The following is a 20,928-nucleotide window of genomic DNA, read 5'->3' as shown; positions in this document are numbered from 1 at the left end:
CCGACAGATAGGCAATAATTTGCCGGGTCATGACCTTTTTACCGTTACAGCTCGTATCGTTGGCCGGGAAACAATAAGAAAGAAAATTGCAAATGGCCGAAGGATAGATTTTCCAAGCAAAGCACGTTGCCAAACTTTTCCAATGTTTCCTCGAGGGTTGGAGAGCCAAGGGGTAGCGAATGCTCGGGCAGTGGGTATAAGGGAGCTTTTGGTTACCGAGGGTGAACAAAGAAAATTCATCTTATCAAGAGTCCGACGCGTCAAATTTTTCCAGCCTTATCCTAGATACATCCTTTACACGTCGATACTCACATGGACGACATTTGTAGGCGACCTCGATGTACTTGGGTTGGCCTGGACAAGGGTCACCCTGGAAGGTCTTCGGGCTGGTGTTGAACTTGCACTGCCTCTTCTTCTGGCAGACCTCCACCACCGTCTGCAACAGTGAGTACTAACGCGTCATTCAGACCACCTGCTCACTTTAGGGTCCATTTCTATGCAACTTTTTGTGGATTGGCAGTAGGACCGAGGATCAGTTTTCAATGTCGACTGTCCATTTCTTCGGCTGATTCTCACTTCTTTAAACTGTCTAATCGTCTGCCGATTAATATACCGAGGAACGGGAGGGGCAGGAGGGGAGCAACGCTGATTGGGAAGTTCCTCAGGCGAGTGAGCTACTACTGGGAATAGCCGGAAATCTGAAACGAACCTTCGGGGAATAATGAAGAAAGTCAAAGGACTGGATTGAAGGGAGGCGAAATGGAGAAAAGAGTGAATCATCATTGCCTTCCCTTTACACCTGGGTAATCAATGTAGAATTAATCGACGTTCCAGCCGAGCAACCAATTCGAGAAGATAAGACGTTCGTATAATTTCTTATTAATAATAAATGAATATTTAGCTACGGGTACTTTGGAATGACTTTTATCGTCCATAAGCTTTGTCACTTCTGTTCCTTATCGGGGCACGTAAGGAAAAAAAGGCTATTGTCACTGGTCGCTATGCCCAGTTCGCAGGCAGTAAGTTAGAAATGAAGAAGAAAAGGAATTTTGATATTTTTCGTGTATTTGAAAATCAAAATTGCATTTGCGAAATTTACTCGTAATTTTGATACTCGCTTGGAGCAGAGATTCAAGCCTCGTGAACAGCTACTCTGCAGACGTACGTGGTCCATCGGAGCCAATGCTGGTCGAGCGACGCTTGCGGATAACCCTGTGGACCAGCTTGTGGAATTTCTGTGATTATTCAGAATGAGATTCCCTTGGAATCACCGCTCGAACGGGTCCACGACTCATCCCCTGCTCGAAGACGCAGATAGCTCATCCCTCAACCGACACACATTCGATTTCGTCTATGCAACTTTGAAAGAATCGGAATTGCCCAACTTTTTTTTTTTTTTTCAAAGTACCAAAACAAATGACTGATAATATTTTCTGCTATTTTGAAACTGAAAAAGTTTTACGTCGGTTGGAGATAATTCAACGGGAACAGGTTGGGCAACTTCGAATTAGTCAATTGTCAATTTTCCAAATACGAGAGGAAACTTTGAGGAATAACCCGATGGATCTCAAGAGGAGGAACTTTGCCGATTTTTATGGAGTTTACAAAATGGGCCATTTTCTTGAAAAATTTCGTAAATCGAATTGACACTCGTGAACCTTGACCCATTCGACGCGAGAACGAGGGAAAAAGATTTATTCGGTTGAGCGTCGAATTATGCGAATTTGGGATTTCGCGGCTGAGGTTACAAACTCAAACAGAAAAGACAGATGAGAAACGCAAGTATTTTCGCGACAAAATTTTAATGACGTCAAATATACAGGGGTAGACAGATGTATAGGCCTGAGTAAATATTTGAGAAAGACGCCAAGCGTCGACGGTCTTAATGATAAAATAACAGGGTGTACGAGTGTACGAGGAGTGAATGGAGCCAGTGGTCCAGCGTCTTTCATCGGATCATCATCGAAATGAGAAACCTTCCAAAAGTTGGTACAGGCTTACAGCCCTTTCGGTTTGCGAAACCTCGATTGGCCAGTCCCACTGGGAGTCCCGAGAAACCTGGAATTTGGCGTATTGCGAATTTACAAGATAAACAGTGAACGAGTGAAGGTCTTCCCTCTTGCTATACATGGAATACTTCAACCTTTTCTCTGCTTTTCTCAAATCCCTTGTCAATTACACAGTTTGAGTTTCAAAAGGATTTTGCAGGGACAGCAAATCTCCAAAATGTTAACATAGCTAAAATTTCACGAGATAATTTATTTGGTCCTTTTACATAACGAATCCCGTCTGTAGGTTAATTTTTTTTATTTTACACGAATTTTTATTTCATTAAATTCCCTGCCAATGCGGTACTACAGAATTTTAGTAATTTTCCGTGGAGTTTGCAAATTTCAAATATCCCGGCAATGCTAGAGTGACGTGTCCTCGAAAAAAAAAAAACCCAATGAAAGAAAAACGCATAGAAATAAATTCGCGGGAATAAATTGACGTTGCTCCTTCGCCGCGAATATAGTCGAAGTATCTATTGCTGTACCGAGCGGCATGAATTTCAAATACGAAAAGACTTACGTGTTTCAATAAAACCTAAAGCAATCGAAAATTCCTTCGTATCATGTTCACTTGTGTGAAATACAAACTACGATCGTACTGCCGGGCAGTAGGTATTTTAAAAGGAAAAAAAAGAAACCACGCGGAATGCCATACGATATTTTGTCCGAGTGAAAAATTTAACTTATAAAAAGGTTCGATATCGAAATAATTCAATGCCGATATTTCGTTCGAATTTTTCCAAAAAAAATTTACATTTATTATGATTTACGAAATTCGCGAATTTGACGAAAAATCATTTTGAAAATCGTCACGTTTTTTTTTTCTTTTTTTTTTTTAAATTAACAGCACTGCAGTTGCCAGGCGCAAATTACGTTCCTAATAACCATGGGTTGGTGTAGGTACGAGACATGACGTCACTTCCGTCAAGTTACGTAAGTCCACCTAATCCCCGATGCCATTGATCGTTGGATCACTTTAAATTTGACCGTTTTGATCCAAGGAGAAGATTATCTCCGTAATGGAGAATTTGCATTCGATCCTATCAGACCGAACGATGCTTGTACTTTGCTTGTTGTTCTCGCAACTTTAGAGACTGCGGCTGCTCTTTCATTTTTCTTTATTTTAACCTGTCGCTTTGTTGCTTCGCTTTTCTTCCCTTCGTACCTCAAAGTGCGAACGTATACCCTTTGAAAAGAAGATTCCGTCGGTAAGAAGATTTCCTATACAAGAAGACGAAATAATAACGCTGTATTCGATTTACGTGAAAGCCAGCCTGCTCTAATGGAGATAAAGTACTTTGCGAGAGTAGTCACTTGACAATATCCACAGTTATCGTTACGTAAGCGAGCACAGCGCCCTTTTATCCTATTTCCAAAAACCTCAGCTGCTGACCTTCTTTCTCCATTTCCAAAATTCCTTCTACCTCCAGTCCGACAGTAATCAGATCAACAAACTAAAAAAATTGATTTAACATTGAAAAAAAGGTCAAAACAGAAGTTCACACACAATTAAGGCACTAATAAAAATTTTGTCAAAAAATTTTCACGTAAAACAAATTTTTGGTTTTTTTTTTCTTTGAAAAAAAATAGTACAAGAATATAAATAAGAATCCCAGACAACAATTACGCAAGCAATATTAGCGGATAACACTTATCTCTCTCGTTATATCTTTTGTAGCACGTACCCTCGAGGTAAGATCATCTAACCCTGTCAGTGTGACTATAACGGGTGGGCACATTGCTGATAAGGGAATAAGGGTAAATGTACGATACAAGAGAGGTGCCAAGGGATAAGGACTGTTGTGAGTTAAAAAGGCAACTAAAAAAAAAAAATAAAGGAATCACTGAATTTTTGCAAGCACTGGAAGCACAGAGGATCACACAGCCACGTTAGCCCTTTCACGAGCACCGAAACGTGAAATATGAAATCAATAAAGAAAGTGGGGCTGCCTCCTCGACGGATGCTCCGACATTCCTATTGTGGCAAACAGCTAACATATTACGGGAAAGAAAGCAAAATGCGGAAGAGTATTTTCTAATTTTCAAAAGCTCCGTTGAAAAATACCTGCCCGGTATACCGATGGACAAAACTATACATTGTTCGTGGCCCGGATACATTCCGAAGCAAAAATATTGACTCGACGTCATACCCAACTCCCACCTGCACTTAATCATACGACATTCGGACAGTATCGAGTGAAAATAATTGTTCTACCTTGCACCGACTGTACATGGCTACAGAAACAGTCTCTGGCAATTGACCTTAAGGAAGATCCTCCGTGTCTCGGAATGTCTTTATCGTGGAAGGAGAAGGCCGGGGAAAAGGGGAAGCTTGTATTACCAAGCATACCAATAGTTTATTGAAGGATTCTGGACAAAGGTAAGATACCGACATTCCGCGGTAGTTCAATCAGGCACGGGAATAGTTTTCCTCTACGTGTGTACCTCTCGTAAGCTTGTTTTTGATTGAAAAGAAAATTCCAAGGTAATTAAAAAAATTTTGAAAAATTTTATAAAATTCGTACCGGGGTTAGACGTACGAGATGAAGTATGTAGATTAGGGTATGCCGGAGACAAAAAAAGGTGAAATATAGCATAACAAAGAAATAAAGGAGGATCGAAGAAGCTGAGATGATAATTCAGGGCAGTTTGAGCTGAATTTGACCGCGACGATAAATCGCAGTAAAAGCGAGTCGCCATAGCGGTAAAAAGTTCCTCCGACGAATAATGGGACCCGACCCGAAAAGTCTCCTGAGCGTGTCTGGAGCCTAGAGAGGCAAAGAAATTTCAAGCTCGTTTTGTGGGAATGAGGGGAAAAAAGAAGTACGGGTGAACCTTTCGAAAATGGTATGGTGCGATTTCTGAGAATCGTGGAGAAATTTATGAGATAAAAATATTTTTCGATTAGTTTTGCCCTCTGCCCTTTGACTTTTTACTTTCTCTTCCTCCCTCTTCGCCCTACGGTACACTTGACTACTCGGAGAGAAAGTTCTGAAGGAGAATGTAATCCCTGGCTAATTTCTTGGAGCACCTCCGATTTGGCAGTGGTACCAACTGCTGTGGATTAATTGATGAAATTAATCATTTCTCAAATACTCCGTGAATTTTAAATTCGACGAACGACGATACGACGAATCGCGAAATTAACAAAAGAAAATAATCAAAGCAACTTTTAATCCGTATATTGTACACGGTCACTCGCGTGGAAAATTTTTGGTGCTGTTATCTCAAATTTATAAGGGTTGAAATCCACATGGGTTTTCTTGGGACTCCACCGAGGATTCTCTGTCTCGATCCCCGTTCGATTCAATTGATAGCAGGGGCAACAAAGGAAAAACTTTTCTTTTTCGAATATCGAAAACGAGAATTTGAACAATTCTGAAACGATCCTATACCTATATATATCTACTGGCAAAGATTTCCTGGTGAAAACAAGTGTCGAGACTATCAGGACGATCGATCCTATAGATCTATACGATCCAACTACACTATAAAGATAGGATACAATATGTTCACCGATAACCTAACAAAGATAGCATCCCCATCTAGTTCAGCTCCGGTATCGCCGAACATAACAGTACCAACATCGAAAAAAGGAATTTCGAAAATCACAGTCGTCATTAAAACAGTGATAAGAATTTTACGGAGAAATTGACTTGAGCGCACCCAACTGATACGTACCTGCAATGCATTTGGCCAAAAGCAAGTGCGATTCGCCTGTTTCTCGTCGAGGGTTGGATACGGCGTGGCGCATTTTCCAGCACTGGCTGCATCCGCCCTTCCGTAACGGGCGACAGTCACGGAGATAGTCGTACCAAGCGGACACTTCAGCGTCATTGTCTCCTCGTCGCAAGCAGCCCGCTGATAAGTCTTCAAAGTGCCTGATAAAAGGGCTGTATCAATTAGCCAGGACCATGTCGGATGGATACGATAAAGCAAGAGTCAAGAATTCCGTTACGTAGGAGGAAAATAAATGGAAAAAAAAAAAAAAAAAAAAAATAGAGTAGGTCAATGCAGCATAAAGTTTTATGAGTATGCGAAAGATAGCAAAGTGCGAATAACCATGTTAAATGATAACGAGAAAGAAGGCGTGATAAGGGACATAATGAAAGTGCATAGATGAGGCGATATAACGTTTAGTGTTGCATTGGACATCGTTAAATAAGAAAGTTATACCGTCACCAGTTATTGTTAATGTTACCGTCACCATTACCATCACCAGCACCGTCGGCGTTGAAACAAGGTCGTAATTGTTAACATCGGCCAGAGGAAGACGGAGAGTCGTCGTTCCGTGATAATGACATGAAAAATAAAAGTGCAAGATAACGTTAGCATGGACCGTAGTGAAGTATCATGAAGTTCTTGTTAAACTGTTACAATTGACAATATTTCCAGTTATTTAAATAGTAGCGGATTATCTGTACGAGATACTCGAGGGACGCCACGTGTTATCTTTATCGGTGAATTTTCAATTTCAATGACGCAATCTGTACTTCAATTCGTTTATATAATCGAGAGAGTACTTTTCTTCGCGTACAATTTTCTCCCGTGTAACGAAGACTTTAGCCAGCTCTCGTAACTCGAGTCGGACGACTCGTGGTAATTCCTTATTGCGCCGCTCCGCCCGTGATAACGAACTCTATTATTTCCGATTGCAATGAAAGACTCGGGAAATACAGATGCGCCGGTCCGGCACGAGTGGAGGAAGATGGGATAAACTTGAATGGAATTAGGTTCCTGCAGTAGGTCACTGAGAGAGTCAAATGCGGATGAGGCTACGGCGGATGGAGTTACGACGAACGCAGTTACGGCGAACGGAGTTACGACGAACGGAGCCACGTTCTGTATCCTAAGAGTATTTTGCGTTTTCAATCGACGAAATTCGCTGTAAACGACTTTGAAAGAGAAGTACAGTTTGGTACAGTGATAAAGTGAAGGTACCGATGTTTGGGCAATTTTTGGATATTCGTGATAAAAAAATTTAAAAATTTTTACTCTGACAACAGGTACAAAATGTACTTATTGGAGCATCTCTTTACTCGACGCGGCTTGGAGAATTTGACTTTTTTTTTTTTATACAGGTATATTACACGTTGCTACTTTACACCCTACGTGTAATGGCCGACAGTCTTGTTGCGCTTGAAGAATACGATCGGCGATTTATTATTTTTTTTTTATCACTCCATATCTTATTTTCGCGAGATTAAACGGGCGCGCGTCTTTAAACCGATTTATCAATGTCGGGTTCGAATTCTATTCTATATAGTTCGATGGCTATATCAGTGAGCGAAGTATCGATCTTCCGATCTGTTGCTGATCTGAAAGTCAGAGTTTTATTGTTGCGAATCTCATGGAAATATCTTATATCAACTATTGATCACTTCAGCATCTCTTTTGTTGTCCGTAAGTCATAACGTGCTTGAGAATCCTAGACAGCCAAGACACCAAATACGCTTGACTGCCTGTTCGGACTATCAAAGAGATTCCCAACGGATATTGCAAATACGGTGCAGTGCATTTCCTCGGATGCATCGCTTCGGTGCATCGGTGCATCGGTGCAACCATTCAAAGGCGTAGGAAGTTAGACACATAAAAATTCATCTTAAAGATAGAAAAGTCAAAGTAAGATCCGCGCGAAGACAAATAGCAAAGTTGAGTAAAAAAAAAAAGTTAATAATTTTCAAAAATATTTTAACATCCTGTACACGTAGTTAGCTTAGGTCTTGTATACATATGTGTAATCTCGAGTTCAGAGGTAGTAACAGGGTCGGATGATGAACTGCCTATACATTCCTAAGGGTCAATGTCGATCACGTGCCCTAATTAATCTGAAATTCTGAGACGGGGTTCACGGAGGGTCACGACCCTAGTCGAGATCGAAATTGAAATTTCGGCAAACACAGGTAATACCGACTTAATCGAAAAGTACAGGAAATCGGTGCAAGACTTGATTTATCTGGACCGAAGATAAATAAAGATTTTCGGTTCTCTCGTGTTTCCCATTCGTTTTCCTAGAATCTCAATGCATTTCCATTTGGCACGTACTTCGTATGTGAATGCACGCGAACGAACCAATCTTCGTATAAGCATTGAATGAATGGAGCTCTTTGAAAAATTTCTCATAAAAGTTATTCTCACTCGTGTGGAGAATTCAAAGTGCACGTCTCTCCCACGTATTTACGTAACGGCCACGCTCGATGAACTCCGACGGAGCGATCGGTGAAACGATTAACGGAACGATAGCACGAATTTATCGTTGTCAATGTTTGGCGGGTCGTGCGCATGCGCCAAACGGTTTACCCGACAGTTACCGGCAGTTTCCAAAAAATACTACGTGACGCACGGGACAGGCTCAAATAATCCGTCGCTGATTTTACGTAACAGCAAATAGATAGAGGTCAAATTGAATTAAAAAATTTTTATTTTTCAAAAAACATTTCGACGTTCGGTACGAGCAATTAATCTTACAGCAACAAAATAAATTGTCACTCTTGTATGTAAATATTTGTCTCCGTGACATTTGTTTCGAGCATTTACCCAATTTCGAATTCTATTTGCAGATCAAGTACAGTCGACAACACAAGTTCATATGTGAAAACCTATAACGAAACTCTCTCGTACACGCGGTAAACTCCCGATGCACAGGGAGACCTAACGGGTTAGCTGGCCGCATAAATTAGCCCAGTATTCCACTTGCCTTGTAAATGCAACACAGCGTAATAACTAAGCGTTATTATAGGTGCTACGTGAAAACGTGAAAACGCTACTTTTCTAACGTGGCCCAGAACATCAAGCACGTAGCGTAAAAGAGTGCCCTTAAAATGTTCAGACTGGAGCTTCCACTTTTTTTCACCATGAGCGTAATAATGTTTTTCTGTTTTTGAAAAAGAAAAAAAAAAGCAAGCAGATACGTTTTTCCTGACACGGAGCATCGAGTTACCACGAACAGGCTATAGGTACGGTAATTTAAGAAACTTAATAAATTTTTTTCTAACAATATTCTCTATCCAAGATAACACGAACGCTTATCGACAGGACTCGTGTTTATCCCCTTAGTCACTCCGGGTCTTTGACTGCACAAGGGGAAATAAACTAGAGTTAATCAGACCCTTAGAGGAAAAAAAAAGAGCCAAGATACCCTCTCGCGGGTTGGCCTGTTTTACGTTTCTATATGCTTCCACGTCTTTCATCCTGTGTAAACACATAAGCAACTTATCATCCCCGCATATATCTATATATACACACAGCAGCCCACACGTGCCAAGGGATGAACTTCCCTGTATGAGTTTAACGTTAACACATGTCGCTCCTGAGAATTCAGTAAACCGCCAGTTTTTGACAAAGGGATGACATGAATTATTCATCCCTAGACAAAACCGCCCTTTAAACGCATACGCGCCCTGTTATACAAATGAACTTTTTCTAACGTCCATCAGTTATTATTGTTATTATAAAGTTACATAACTTATTTGCTCGTGCATTAAAAACAATTTTTGTATATAGAAAACTTTGAGTACATTTAAATAAACCCTCTGAGCCTATTCAACTTTGTAATATATGTATATGAGGCTGGTACAGGTTACAGGGTGATTCCCGTCAAAGGGTCAGGAAGTTAGGTCAAAGTTTAAATGTCAAAGTGAAACTCCCTTGATCATAGAGAACTGACGAGGCTGTATACGTGGTAAGAGCCAATTCATTTGGTGTCTTCGATTTGATACTGTTCGCGATGCGAAATGATGGAAAAAATAAGAGAGAGGAGAGGCTGTCAGAGACGAGGATGAAGGAGATACTCGAAGTATGAAATATCGGATTGATTTGACATGCGTGTATCACATGGCACTGGCGTCGGGAGTCATAAGATATGTAATCAGGTTAGTCTGCGGTTCTCGTGCTCATTTGCAAAGTCCCTGCTTGTCTCTTAGGTATTAAGTAACGAGGCAGCTGCCACACGTGTCTCTCGGTCGTTTCTGGCTAAACTGGCTACAGCAGTAAAATGCGAATAAGATGGTTCGGCTGTCTGGGAACTTTGACGAGCGAGGGCAACGTCGAGTGGAGGATGTTTCCATTAATTTGCTAAACTAAATAGATTCAATCGCGCGTAAAATTCGAGTTTGAAATTTCGAAAATGAAATTAGGCTAACTTTTGTTTCGACCGGGTAAAAGCAAAATTGCGTACATACGTGCCATAAGTACTGTTCGAGAAGTTAGCGATCATGGGGGATACTTAATCGGCGACTACCTCGATAGCATCAATGTTTATAATTTCGGGAGAGAATCGAAGTACGAGATAAAAGGAAGCCGGAAAGCCTTAAGAGATTGGTTAACCGCACTTCCGGTCGAAATGGCTGACCGATATTTCCTGGCTCACTCGCTCGCCCGTTCGCTCGCTTATTCGCTGTCTGAACGGCCAGTGTTAAAGGTGAAGCTCGGTGAAATCTCTTTAACAAAGTAAATTAACTTAAATTACGTAAAAGCATTCCGAATTGACGTTCATCCCGTAGCTGGACAAAGGTGGTCTCAGGGGAGGTAGGGCTAATTAAATTGTTTTTAAAGCACGTAATTTTGGCGAATGCGCCTATGAATATTAATTCTGATAAATTAGTTTCGTAAGCAATTTTGCGTGAAAATATTGCGTGGGGGGTTTGCGAGGCGTCGCGACGACCTGGCCCCATCGAGGGTTGAACGGACGCCCCTGGCAATTCCGTCTGAATAATTCAGTGCTTGAATTTTTCACGCAGTCTTACCGAAAATTGAGGACCGGAATCGTATTAAGATTTTCTTTTTTGACCCTCGGGTGCGTCCGCCACTCTTCTTCGTGAACGTCACGGGGGGACCCGTGTTATCTGGAGCACCGGGAGATAACGGTCAACAACGAATGTAGCTTCAACCCTATAGAAATCCATACGCTTTTTTTTTCCCCTATCCGACTGTTTCCACCGTTGCTGTATCCGTCTGCTGGGGGGTCGAGGTTCACTCTAACCCTTGTAAAACGAGTATTCCGATGACGGACGAGCTACAGATAAAGGATTACGGGCGAAACTTGGTCACCCGCTGTAACCTTCGTAGCAGGAAGAATAAACTCTGACGGCGATGATTTATACGGGCATGATTCACTTGGCTTTTATTCTATTTTCAAAAATCCCGCGGTAGAGCTCTCAAGTTGCGCGCGCATATCCCGTCGAATCCCCACCAAGTGTATAAACCAGCAGTGATACCTGTAGCGGTGACACGCGAGTGAGAGAGACAGAGAGAGAGGGAAACTTTTACTAAACGTCAAAAACAGCTTTTATTAAATGTCAAATACAGTATACCGACATCCAAAAGAGGGCAAAAGAAGACGAAAGCGGTCTTAGCCAATTGCTCTGTAATCAATCTGAAAGGTATGTCATACATTATGAGTGAGGAGGGAAGAATCTAAAAAATCCCTAATGTGAAGTACGAGATGTAAACAATGTTCGGATAGCAGCGTGCCTCCAACCTGAAACGTCATTGGGTCCCCCTACCCCAAACTTCTACTGGGAATAAAATTTGGTAAACGAGTAATCCAATAAACCGCCTGACAGTTACATTCCACGTGGGCTCTCCCTGTAAGATTAACTGGATTAGGCCATCTCCCCCGCTCTGAATTTACGTACACGGCACCACTGTGGCTACAGGCTCAGCACTGCAGGCTACCGAGCAATCCACCTATATGCACGTTCGACCAGCTGTAGAGCCGTACAGTCTACACGCTGTAGCTTCCCACCTACTATGCAGCCTACAGCAGCACTCGTCTCGAGGCTCCTGACGTCGCCGAATGGGCTGACGGGGCTGACGGCGCCGATGTCGCCCGCCACGTGACGTTACACTGTCCGCCGCCAGAGTCACGTAAATATAGAAACGTCATTCCAGAAGAAGATCGTAAACGGCACCGATACGCTCGACCAATTAGTTCCGTCGTTCGCGTCCATTTACTCCCCCCACCCCCACCCACCCCCGTCACCCGACACACGCTTCTGCTCAGACCATACAGTTTTTTCTTCGCTCCTACATGAAATCCTATTTTTCGGTCGAGTCTGTCAAGCTTATTTACGTCTCCAGGAAAATTTTCGACGGTGCGTTAAGCCTGACGTTTTGCCCTTTTTTTTTCTTTAATTCTCACCGAGCCACGCGGTTCACTTTCCACGAGGGAAAAGCACTTGGTGGATACCCGGGGGGAGGTTTTAGTGAACAAGAAGAAAACCGTCTACTCGGCAGGGCAGGCGCGGAGGGGCGCGGAGGGGCTGAGCTGCTGGAATCGTAGCTCCTACAAGTTGGCTGATGTATAGTGGATAATTTCAAAGAGACTTTGTCGTGGGGTACATTTTTTTTTTTTTTTTTTTTTTCATGTGTAAACGTCATCGGCAGCTGTTCCCGTTTCGAGAGTCAGCCACCGGAGATGGTTAGGAGGAAAGGTCCTAGGTGAAATTGACGTGGTAGGGGTGTAGAGAAATTTTGTTGGAAAATGTGAAATTACGGTACGGGATATGTTTTGGATATTAGAGAGAGAGAGAGAGAGGAGATTTTCGTCCCATCGAACACTTCCGTAGAATTTATTGGCGTTTCGCTCTCACAGCCTCTGGATCCTATTAACACGTTCCTGTCTGTGACACTTTGTACTGGAGACGCCTGCAGACTTTTCAAACTTGCCAATTCGATCCGACACAAAATTTCACTTAAGATTAACGGCCGTATATTCAGCTGGGCTGTAGGTGTATTTATCAGAGATAAGAAACGCCATATTCTTCTCGCGACGATACTCTCCGACGTCCATAACAATGACGTAGACAATTTCCAGGGCACCGGCAGTTCGGAACCTTTCGCCAAACTTTCTTCCATCTCTCTATACTGAAACTTTTGGTTCCTTGCGAAGAAGAAAAAAGAAAGTCCCGTTGAAGCATTCAATATATTTTATCCAAGTATCCAACCATCATAAAAAATAGTCCCGACCGCAACTGCTACGCGTCCAGCGAGTCGATCCTACGCGAAAGATTCTCGTGACGCTCTTCGTGCGGCCGTAGCTCTCTCGTGAATTGATTGTTGCTTTTTCTTTAAGTCCCCCAGGAATACGACGAGGCCGGATGAGAATGGAGAGCGCCAAAAGCATTTTGATATTTGCTCGGGGAAAAATTGGTGGGAATAAAGTTTCTTTGAAAAGCGACAAACCGTCGTCAGGAATCGGTCGCTCGAATGGAAATGGGCTTTGGGAATGTTAAATCGGAGTAGAAATGGGAATGGAGGAGAGACCCGGACGGACGGTGAGAGGTTCGGATGACCGAAATAGCTGCGCTTACGAATCTGCTGATGGGGTACTTATGCACCCCGCTCTGATAAATGTGCACGTTAAATTGGACCGAGGCTCGTCCAGGCTAAAGAATGCCCCATCGATTATGCAGCTGTCGGACGGGAGTAGCTGCGCTGCAGTTAATACCAAGTTTAACGAGTACGAAATTCCGTTCATACGTTTTCGACCCTTGCGGATTATATGCAATATCTTTTTCAAGGTACGAGATTACTTTTTTCAAGTTACGTCGTTGCGTCAAATTTCCGGTGAAGCAGGTTACGAGGGATGGATTTTAAAGGGACCAGTTTTTTCGTATCAGATAACCCACGTGATTCGCACTGCCGTAAAATAAAGGTAAATTGTTAACTCGAGTATTTATGATCAATGAGTGGGTAGAGATAGTAATAATTGAAAATGGAAGGAAATGGCTAGTGCATCCCCATTAATATACATAAAATCATGAATTTATATAGGTGTCATATGGATAACTAGGTGATAGCGCAATAACTGATAGTACGAGTTTAACTATACTATACGAGTATAGTTTGTATACGTTCATATATGCAAACGATCCTAACTATCCTCGAAACATTTGCGACCCCTCGTTGCCTCGCTGCTATCAATTTCGCAGCTTCCCGTTGAAGGCGCTCAGGAGTCTGCGGATCAGTTAACGGAAAAATTTTGCGAAAATTTTGATTTCCGGTAATATGCGAATAAAAAATTGGCCAAAGTTGTATTATTTTTATTTTCACGTAATTTCCCGGATGTGACGTTACTTAAATAAAGGTCGAACTCAATAACTTTTTTAACAGCGAGGAAAAAAAATATTAGGTATAATTAAATAGCAGAAGAAAAAATAATGAAATTTTTCAAAAAATTCTCACACGATCCCTGACAACGTGCCATATAATCTATTTACGTGACACCAGATGTATCTGGACGCGTTACGAGATTAGCAAAGGAAGCGAATGTTTACGTCGCTCGGGCAGCCGACGAAAAATCAAAAGTCAAAGTCACAAGGTAAGTTGACTCTAGGTGCTGCCACCTGGTGCATCGCATCTTCGAACCTCCCACGGAACTTTGCTCCGCCATTACTAAAAGCAGCAGCAGCAGCCGAACGTGTCCCTAGAATGCGACGTAAATAACCCAAGGGAGAGCCGCACACAAACGATTGCGCAAACCGCCGAGCTTTTCTTTTAGCCGAAAGAGACGCACGCGAGACTGATCCGCATCGCGTGACATTGGCTTTTATTCAGTCGATAATCGTCATTGAGTAATTTCGATAAAATTGGTACACGTGTCAAAGCACTTTGCGATTCAATCAAATATTGGAGTGTAGACAATTTTACAAACAGATATCAAATAAATCCATCAACGAGGTATATAGCGACAGGAATTACCAAAAACGTGACTCCCCCCTTCGCCCCCCCCCTTCAAGTTGACATTAAAATATTGACATACTATATCACACATGAAGGGGTTGATTAGCAGCTGCCAGGGACGAAGATTGCGAAATTGAGCGGCTCTCGGGGTGGAGCAATGAAGGGGTTGGGTAAAAGGGATGCAAACACACGTCAGGACACTTGGTAACCTTCGCTAAAGGTCTTTGGAAAAATTTAAGGAGCTCGTTTGGAATTTCGCTCAGGCCCAGGACCGAAGTACACACTGTCAGCAAGATCATCGAATATATCACAGGGGTTAGGAGTATAATTTATCGAGGACAGTATGTCTTCTTAAAGGATTATTAGCTACTTAGGGGAAGAGAGAGAGAGACAGAGATAAAAGACATTCAAAAGAGATTGAAACCCTATAGGAGGATTTGGTCTCAATTATAAGACGTTAATTTCTGTCCTTCCGGATGACAGGCCTATCACAGCGCCCTATTAAGCGCTATTCCCACTAACAAGACTACTCAACCCGTCCTGTCCCAGGACATGGGTTGGAATAGTTAACCCATGTAAAATCGACCAGGTCGACTTGAACCTCACAGAAATTATCGATATAGCAAATAGACGGGTCCCTGAGTCGATAATAATAATTATAACTTGCACGAGTTCCCCAGAAAAAAAAAAAACCTTGCCTCCCAGGATCCCATCAGGTCTTTTAAAATCTTTGAAAAATTGCCATTGGCAAACTCTATCTAGCTTCGGCGTATAGTGAGCGTCAATCAGACTTCACTGCCATGGGTATTTTGAAATTACTTTCCTCGAGTAAAAAAAAAATGATCCTTCGCACGTGGCGGCTGTCAAACTGACGTAAAATTCACGATCTTATTCCAGATCCATTTTCACGTGCACTCTTCCCCTGACTCGCAGCTTTGTCTTTTTCCTACCTGCCACCCGATGCGCATTAGGCGCCACCAAGAGGTGAAAAAACTCAACTAAAAAAAAGCTTCTAGAAGCTTCACAGGGATCCATTGTCATGCTCGAGAATCTCGTAGCTCGTATGCGGAAGTCTATTGTGCTTGAGTGAGGTTGGTCCATCATATCGAGGTCAGCCACTCGATCGCCACACGTAACGTCCCATTAGTCAGATCCATTCGTGATTCCACGTGGCTACAGAAGAATCCAAACAATTTTTTATAGCCGTTATTAGACGTTAACACCGATTTCCATGTTTACTGATTATTCAATCGCTCCTACCAGCCACGTCGAAATTACGTTCCCATTGTACGACTCGAGATACCAATCGATAAAAATAACTAATCAGAAAAATAACAATCGGAACCGGAAGTCTCGAGGGTATGACGCAACGAACGAAAATAATTCGTAAAAATAATGTCCTCTGAATCACACCCGACGCCCCTGCATTCTCGAACGATAACGACATTTGTCATCGGAAACGTTCGATTATCGATACTTCCAGATTACTCGATAGATGCAAGCCGCGGACGGCCCCAGAAGTATTTACGAGAAGTCGTTTCCGACTTCCGGTCTCGGTGCTCACATCCAGCAGCCGGGCTTCCCCCTATGAAAACCGATAAAAGTTATTAGACTCGAGTAATTCGCCGTGCCTCCATTTCCGGAAGGGAAGTCGAACTGCCACAAAGGACAGAAGAAGATTCGCCCAGGAGAACCCAGAGAGTCCCTGCATAAGTCAGGGGTGGAGCCAGGATGCTGTACATCCCAGGACTCCGTACCGAAGGATGCTGAGACTTTGCGGGATGCTCAGGGTTACGAGGAACGTTCGAAGCCAATGGCGCAGGCAGCAACGGAATCTGCCGAGAGGACTGCTTTGAAAATATCACGGGAATAAAGAGAATAGCGGGAATAGCAAGAATAGCCAAAATAGCGTCACCCGAAATAGACGGCAACGAGAAATGCCAAAAGGCAAAAATAAACAGGGGAGAATTCCCGACTGTGCTCCACGCGCCTGTATATATATATATATATATATATATATATATATATATATATATATACACATATACGCACGTACATTCGTATGGTCTTGTTAATACACGCGAATATAGCAGAATGGAGTCGTCGAACTTCTTCGGCCAGAAGCAACAGACGGTGGTGGGTCTAAGCAGGGTCGACGCAGGACACAGGACGACCTATCGATTGCAGGATGCATTTGACCTGCGTCCCGACGCAGGACGTCGACGTTACCCAGGTGCAAGGTACCTCTTGTCCATGCATATGTTAAACGAAGGAGCAAACACAATAGCCATTAAGGCTGTAAGCCACTGGAGGCGAATATTGTCACGGCATGAAAATTCACTGACGTCAGCGACAACACGCTAAATCAAGCGAGTGATTAGAATTTAATTTGATCGAGGTAATCTAGGGTAATTAATTCCTGATAGCGGATAATATCGAAGTGAGGGGTATTAAGGGAATTAACTTGGTAAACAATTATTTATACTATATAAAATATTGTAAAGGGATCTCACGCCGCACGTGACTAGTGGTCCAGTTGGGCGGTGGAGGCTGTGACTAAAAAGTGGAGATCGCACGAAAGTTTGAATCTGAGAGCAAAAGAGATAAACTTTATCTAATAGGGGCTTCGATGGAGATTATTACAATCTCCATTAACCCATATATCCATATTGATATGATAGCTATCCATTATATAATAAACACGTGACATGCATACGTTTACGTAGCGGGGAAGTGGGAGGAAGATAAGGGAAGGTGGGGGTAGTGAGAGGGAAAAGGAATGCTAATAATATAGGATCACGTTATATCACGTAATCTATCGAATGTTAATATTTACCAAAATGATCCACTGTTTCGATGTTTTGTCCATTAACGTGCTCGGAATAGCACGCTGTTATCACAGCCATCAACAGCATCGAAATCATATCTTCCAAGTTTATCATTTTATTATATACAAGTGCGTTCACGGGGTCACAGGTCGGTGGTCAAAATTCAACGTATGAAATTCGAAATTTCGAGAGATTCGCTACTCTCACTTTTCGTCCAGTCAATTTTCACTCCAATTATTCAGCCTTTCGGCTTCTGGGATTATTGTTCGAATTAACATGTTTTTTTTTTTTATTTCGACTTCCAAGCCATTCCTGATATATTTTCTGTAATTTGTATCAAAATTTCAAATTTTTGAATTTTCTCTTCTTTCCTAAAAGTACATGTACGATATTCGTGGCGAAGCAATATATTGATTGGTCGATTCGGCAGTAGCTACGCGGTCCAATTTTTGGAGGAAGCGACTCGTTGAATTTTCAAAATTTAAAAAATGAAAATCTTTATACATTTTTTTAACCTTAAACGCGACGGCTTTAACCCTTTTAGTGCCGGAGGCCGATATATCGCGCCGCGCCTTGTAGCGCTTTACTATTCGTATTGCGAGAGATCTCTATCTCAAAATAAATTTATAATACGTTACAAATAGTCTAATTTCATTACGAGAGAATTAGAATAAATAATTTTTCGGTTTTATGTTCCCTTATATTCTATGCCAGTTGACGTTGAGACTGCTTATTTATACGCGAGAGCGATACGGTAGAAATTCGACACGGGCGGCCGGCGCGGCCACGTGGGACCCTTATCGGATTTTTATTTCTTATGTTTCTTGTGCAATATTACGTATTCTGTTAAAAAATATATTCGAAATTTAAAGTATAAACTTTACAATAAACGGTCTATATAAAGTTATGATAAAAAGATGACTTTTTCTGTGTGCAATTACGTTTTTAAACGGAGAAATCAATTTTTCTCTATTTTTTTCATCACTCATACCTTTACTACTTATATACTTTTTAATGAATATAGAAAAATTAGCGCCACTGTTTTATTCTCTATTTTGTCCTTAATACACTGCTGTTTCAATTATGTAAATGTTGCTTTTCGTTTGGTTTTCATGAGCCTTTTCCAAAATCCTAGTAAAATCGTTAAATTCTGCCGGTTATCTTCGGATAAGCACCCGTTTTTCGCCCGGCACTAAAAGGGTTAATATTCCAAATTCTTCGATTTCGCACGAATTCACGAGGGTAAAAAAATTTCACGAAGGAAAAAAATGATCGACCTCGCAATTCTTAACGAAGGAACAATCGAACGAGTTTCATTGATCGACGATGCATGGAAAATCGAACAGGGCCGCCCGTTCCCTTCACAGTCTTGGTGAATTATTCCGCGATATCCTTGAAACCCGATAACAATGATTACAGTCTTAGCAACGTTTATTTCCCCCTCGTTAACTTCACCCTCGACCCGTCCATACTAAAATCGTTAAAAAAACACCCTTGGACTCGCAAAATACCTTGGTTATTTCGTCCCCCCCCCCTTCATTTTTTCCCCACCCAAGCAGCAAATGAAATTTCCATTCATCTCTTTCTCTTCCCCCCCCCCAGCCCAGCCCACCCATTCTTCTTCAGCTAACAGGTCAAACTCTTCCAGGGAGCCCTCCTTGCTCTTTTACAGAGCCATCCGAGTTTCCTTCAAGCAAAAAATTCCCCTCCCAACCAGCGAGCGCCGCCCCCCTCCTTGGACTTCTCTTTGAGTCCAGCACGGATGAAAGAAAAGCCTCCCTGCTGCTCATAATAATATCTCGCGTGCATAGCTTCTTCCCAGTTAAACTTTCTTCAAGCTACGTTGTTATCCATTGTTCGCAGAAGAAAGCACGAGAAAATTCGATACGAGATACCGAATGAAGAGTCTCAATAGAAAAGTATCGATATACGTCATGCATATGCGACACAATGATGCGTCGAGAATAGGATAAGATATTACAAAAAAAAAAAATTATCCAACGCGACGAACGTATCATCCAGTATAGAGAAGATGGTTTAAAAAAAAAAAAAAAAAAAAAAAAAAAAAAAAACACGTATCATCCAGTATAGAGAAGATGGTTAAAAAAAAAAAAAAAAAAAAAAAGTACATAAAGGGGTTAAAAGACGAGACGAAAGATTTGAGGGATGAAACGTTGGAAGGTTCTAATAATTTGACGAACACGAATACACGAAAACTGGCTGAGCGAATAATAGCGGGTTGGGTGTTGCCCTGAGCAAACGGCGAGTTGCAGTCCGAGGGGTGGTGGGGGGGAATAATAAATATACCCACTGAAATAATAAAGATTCTCGACACGTCAGGCCTCGTGGCGCAGCGACCGCATAAATATTTATACTTGACAGTGTGGCTAAAAGCTACCCTTAGCGCCGATAAAACCAAGACGGATACACCCCTGTGGACTTTATCCCTCGTTTCATATATTTCCCGAGCAAACGTATCAATCACTCGTACGAAAGGATTGCCAGTTGCGAGCCGCGACTGACGAGCAGGCACTCGGGATGAGACATTCGAGAGAACACCGAGAGACCTGCTATCTATCCTGTCTTGATCAAATAATTCAACCCTCACGTCCCTCTTCGCTTTGAGTACCGAACACGTCGACCTACTTGAAATGCAGCTGCACCCCTCGAATATCGAAAGTGCCGACGAAAGGGCGTTTGCATCGTTGCGGCAGCAATAATATAAAAAAAAAAAAATAAAAAAAAAAAAGCGAAAAATAAGGGCGCGAAAAGGTGAAGAATATTTGTGGTGTACAGCGAAGAGTTCAGTCAGACGTCGTATAAGATCGATCGATGAAATCAGCATTCGGCAAGATGCTCCCGTGTCCCACACCCCCTGCGGGCCGCCGCTTCGCCCCTCCAGCCCGAATGTACCAACTGTAGCATCAAGGGTCGAGGGAGGTTTCCCAAGAAAATAGAACGATCAGGCGGTATCGAATGAACAAACAGGATTGTCGAGCGTAGAAGAGATGCTGATTGGCAAATGGGTCCAGATGGCTTTGCAGCATCCGATTCGCCGAGTTGCGACTCGTAACACCGTGTGTGGGCAGACTGGGATAGAGAGGTTGAGAGATCCTTAAGAGAGAAAGGCCCGGCAAGCATGGGAGTGACGGCGTGATCCGAATACGTCGTAAAAAGGGCTGAAATCCCGTCCTCGAATGATGGGGGGCTAGGAATTTAGGAACGCCTCACAGAGTGACAACCCTCGCAAGGGGGGTGTTAGGGGGGGGGGGCGGCGATTCTTTTTAACGAAAGTTCCAACTTTTCTAAATCAGACCAGTCGATTAGTCGCTCTTAAATAATCCCCCCTCACCCCCCCCCCCCCC

General features: G+C 42.4%; 1 protein-coding gene across 15 annotated transcripts in view; it reads right to left on the bottom strand.

The window, feature by feature from the left end:
* LOC107267421 (protein eva-1 homolog C) overlaps nucleotides 1-20,928 on the bottom strand; it is a 106,365-nt gene that overhangs the window by 28,612 nt on the left and 56,825 nt on the right. For 6 of the 15 annotated variants that reach the window (XM_015739119.2, XM_015739116.2, XM_025084625.1 and 3 more), the window contains exons 2-3: nucleotides 5,733-5,944; nucleotides 313-451 (exon numbers count right to left, since the gene is read on the bottom strand). In XM_015739119.2, coding sequence (XP_015594605.1) covers nucleotides 313-451; nucleotides 5,733-5,888 — 295 coding nt within the window. In that variant the 5' untranslated portion in view covers nucleotides 5,889-5,944. Of the gene's footprint in view, nucleotides 1-312; nucleotides 452-5,732; nucleotides 5,945-17,571; nucleotides 17,888-20,928 lie in introns of all 15 variants that reach the window. The other 9 variants (XM_015739113.2, XM_015739114.2, XM_015739120.2 and 6 more) reach the window with 6 other exon arrangements.

The sequence above is a fragment of the Cephus cinctus genome, unplaced genomic scaffold (genome assembly GCF_000341935.2).
Source record: "Cephus cinctus unplaced genomic scaffold, Ccin1 Ccin1_scaffold0401, whole genome shotgun sequence".
NCBI lineage: Eukaryota > Metazoa > Arthropoda > Insecta > Hymenoptera > Cephidae > Cephus > Cephus cinctus.
Note: the sequence above shows the minus strand (reverse complement) of the source record. Positions and strands in the feature narration are given on the sequence as shown.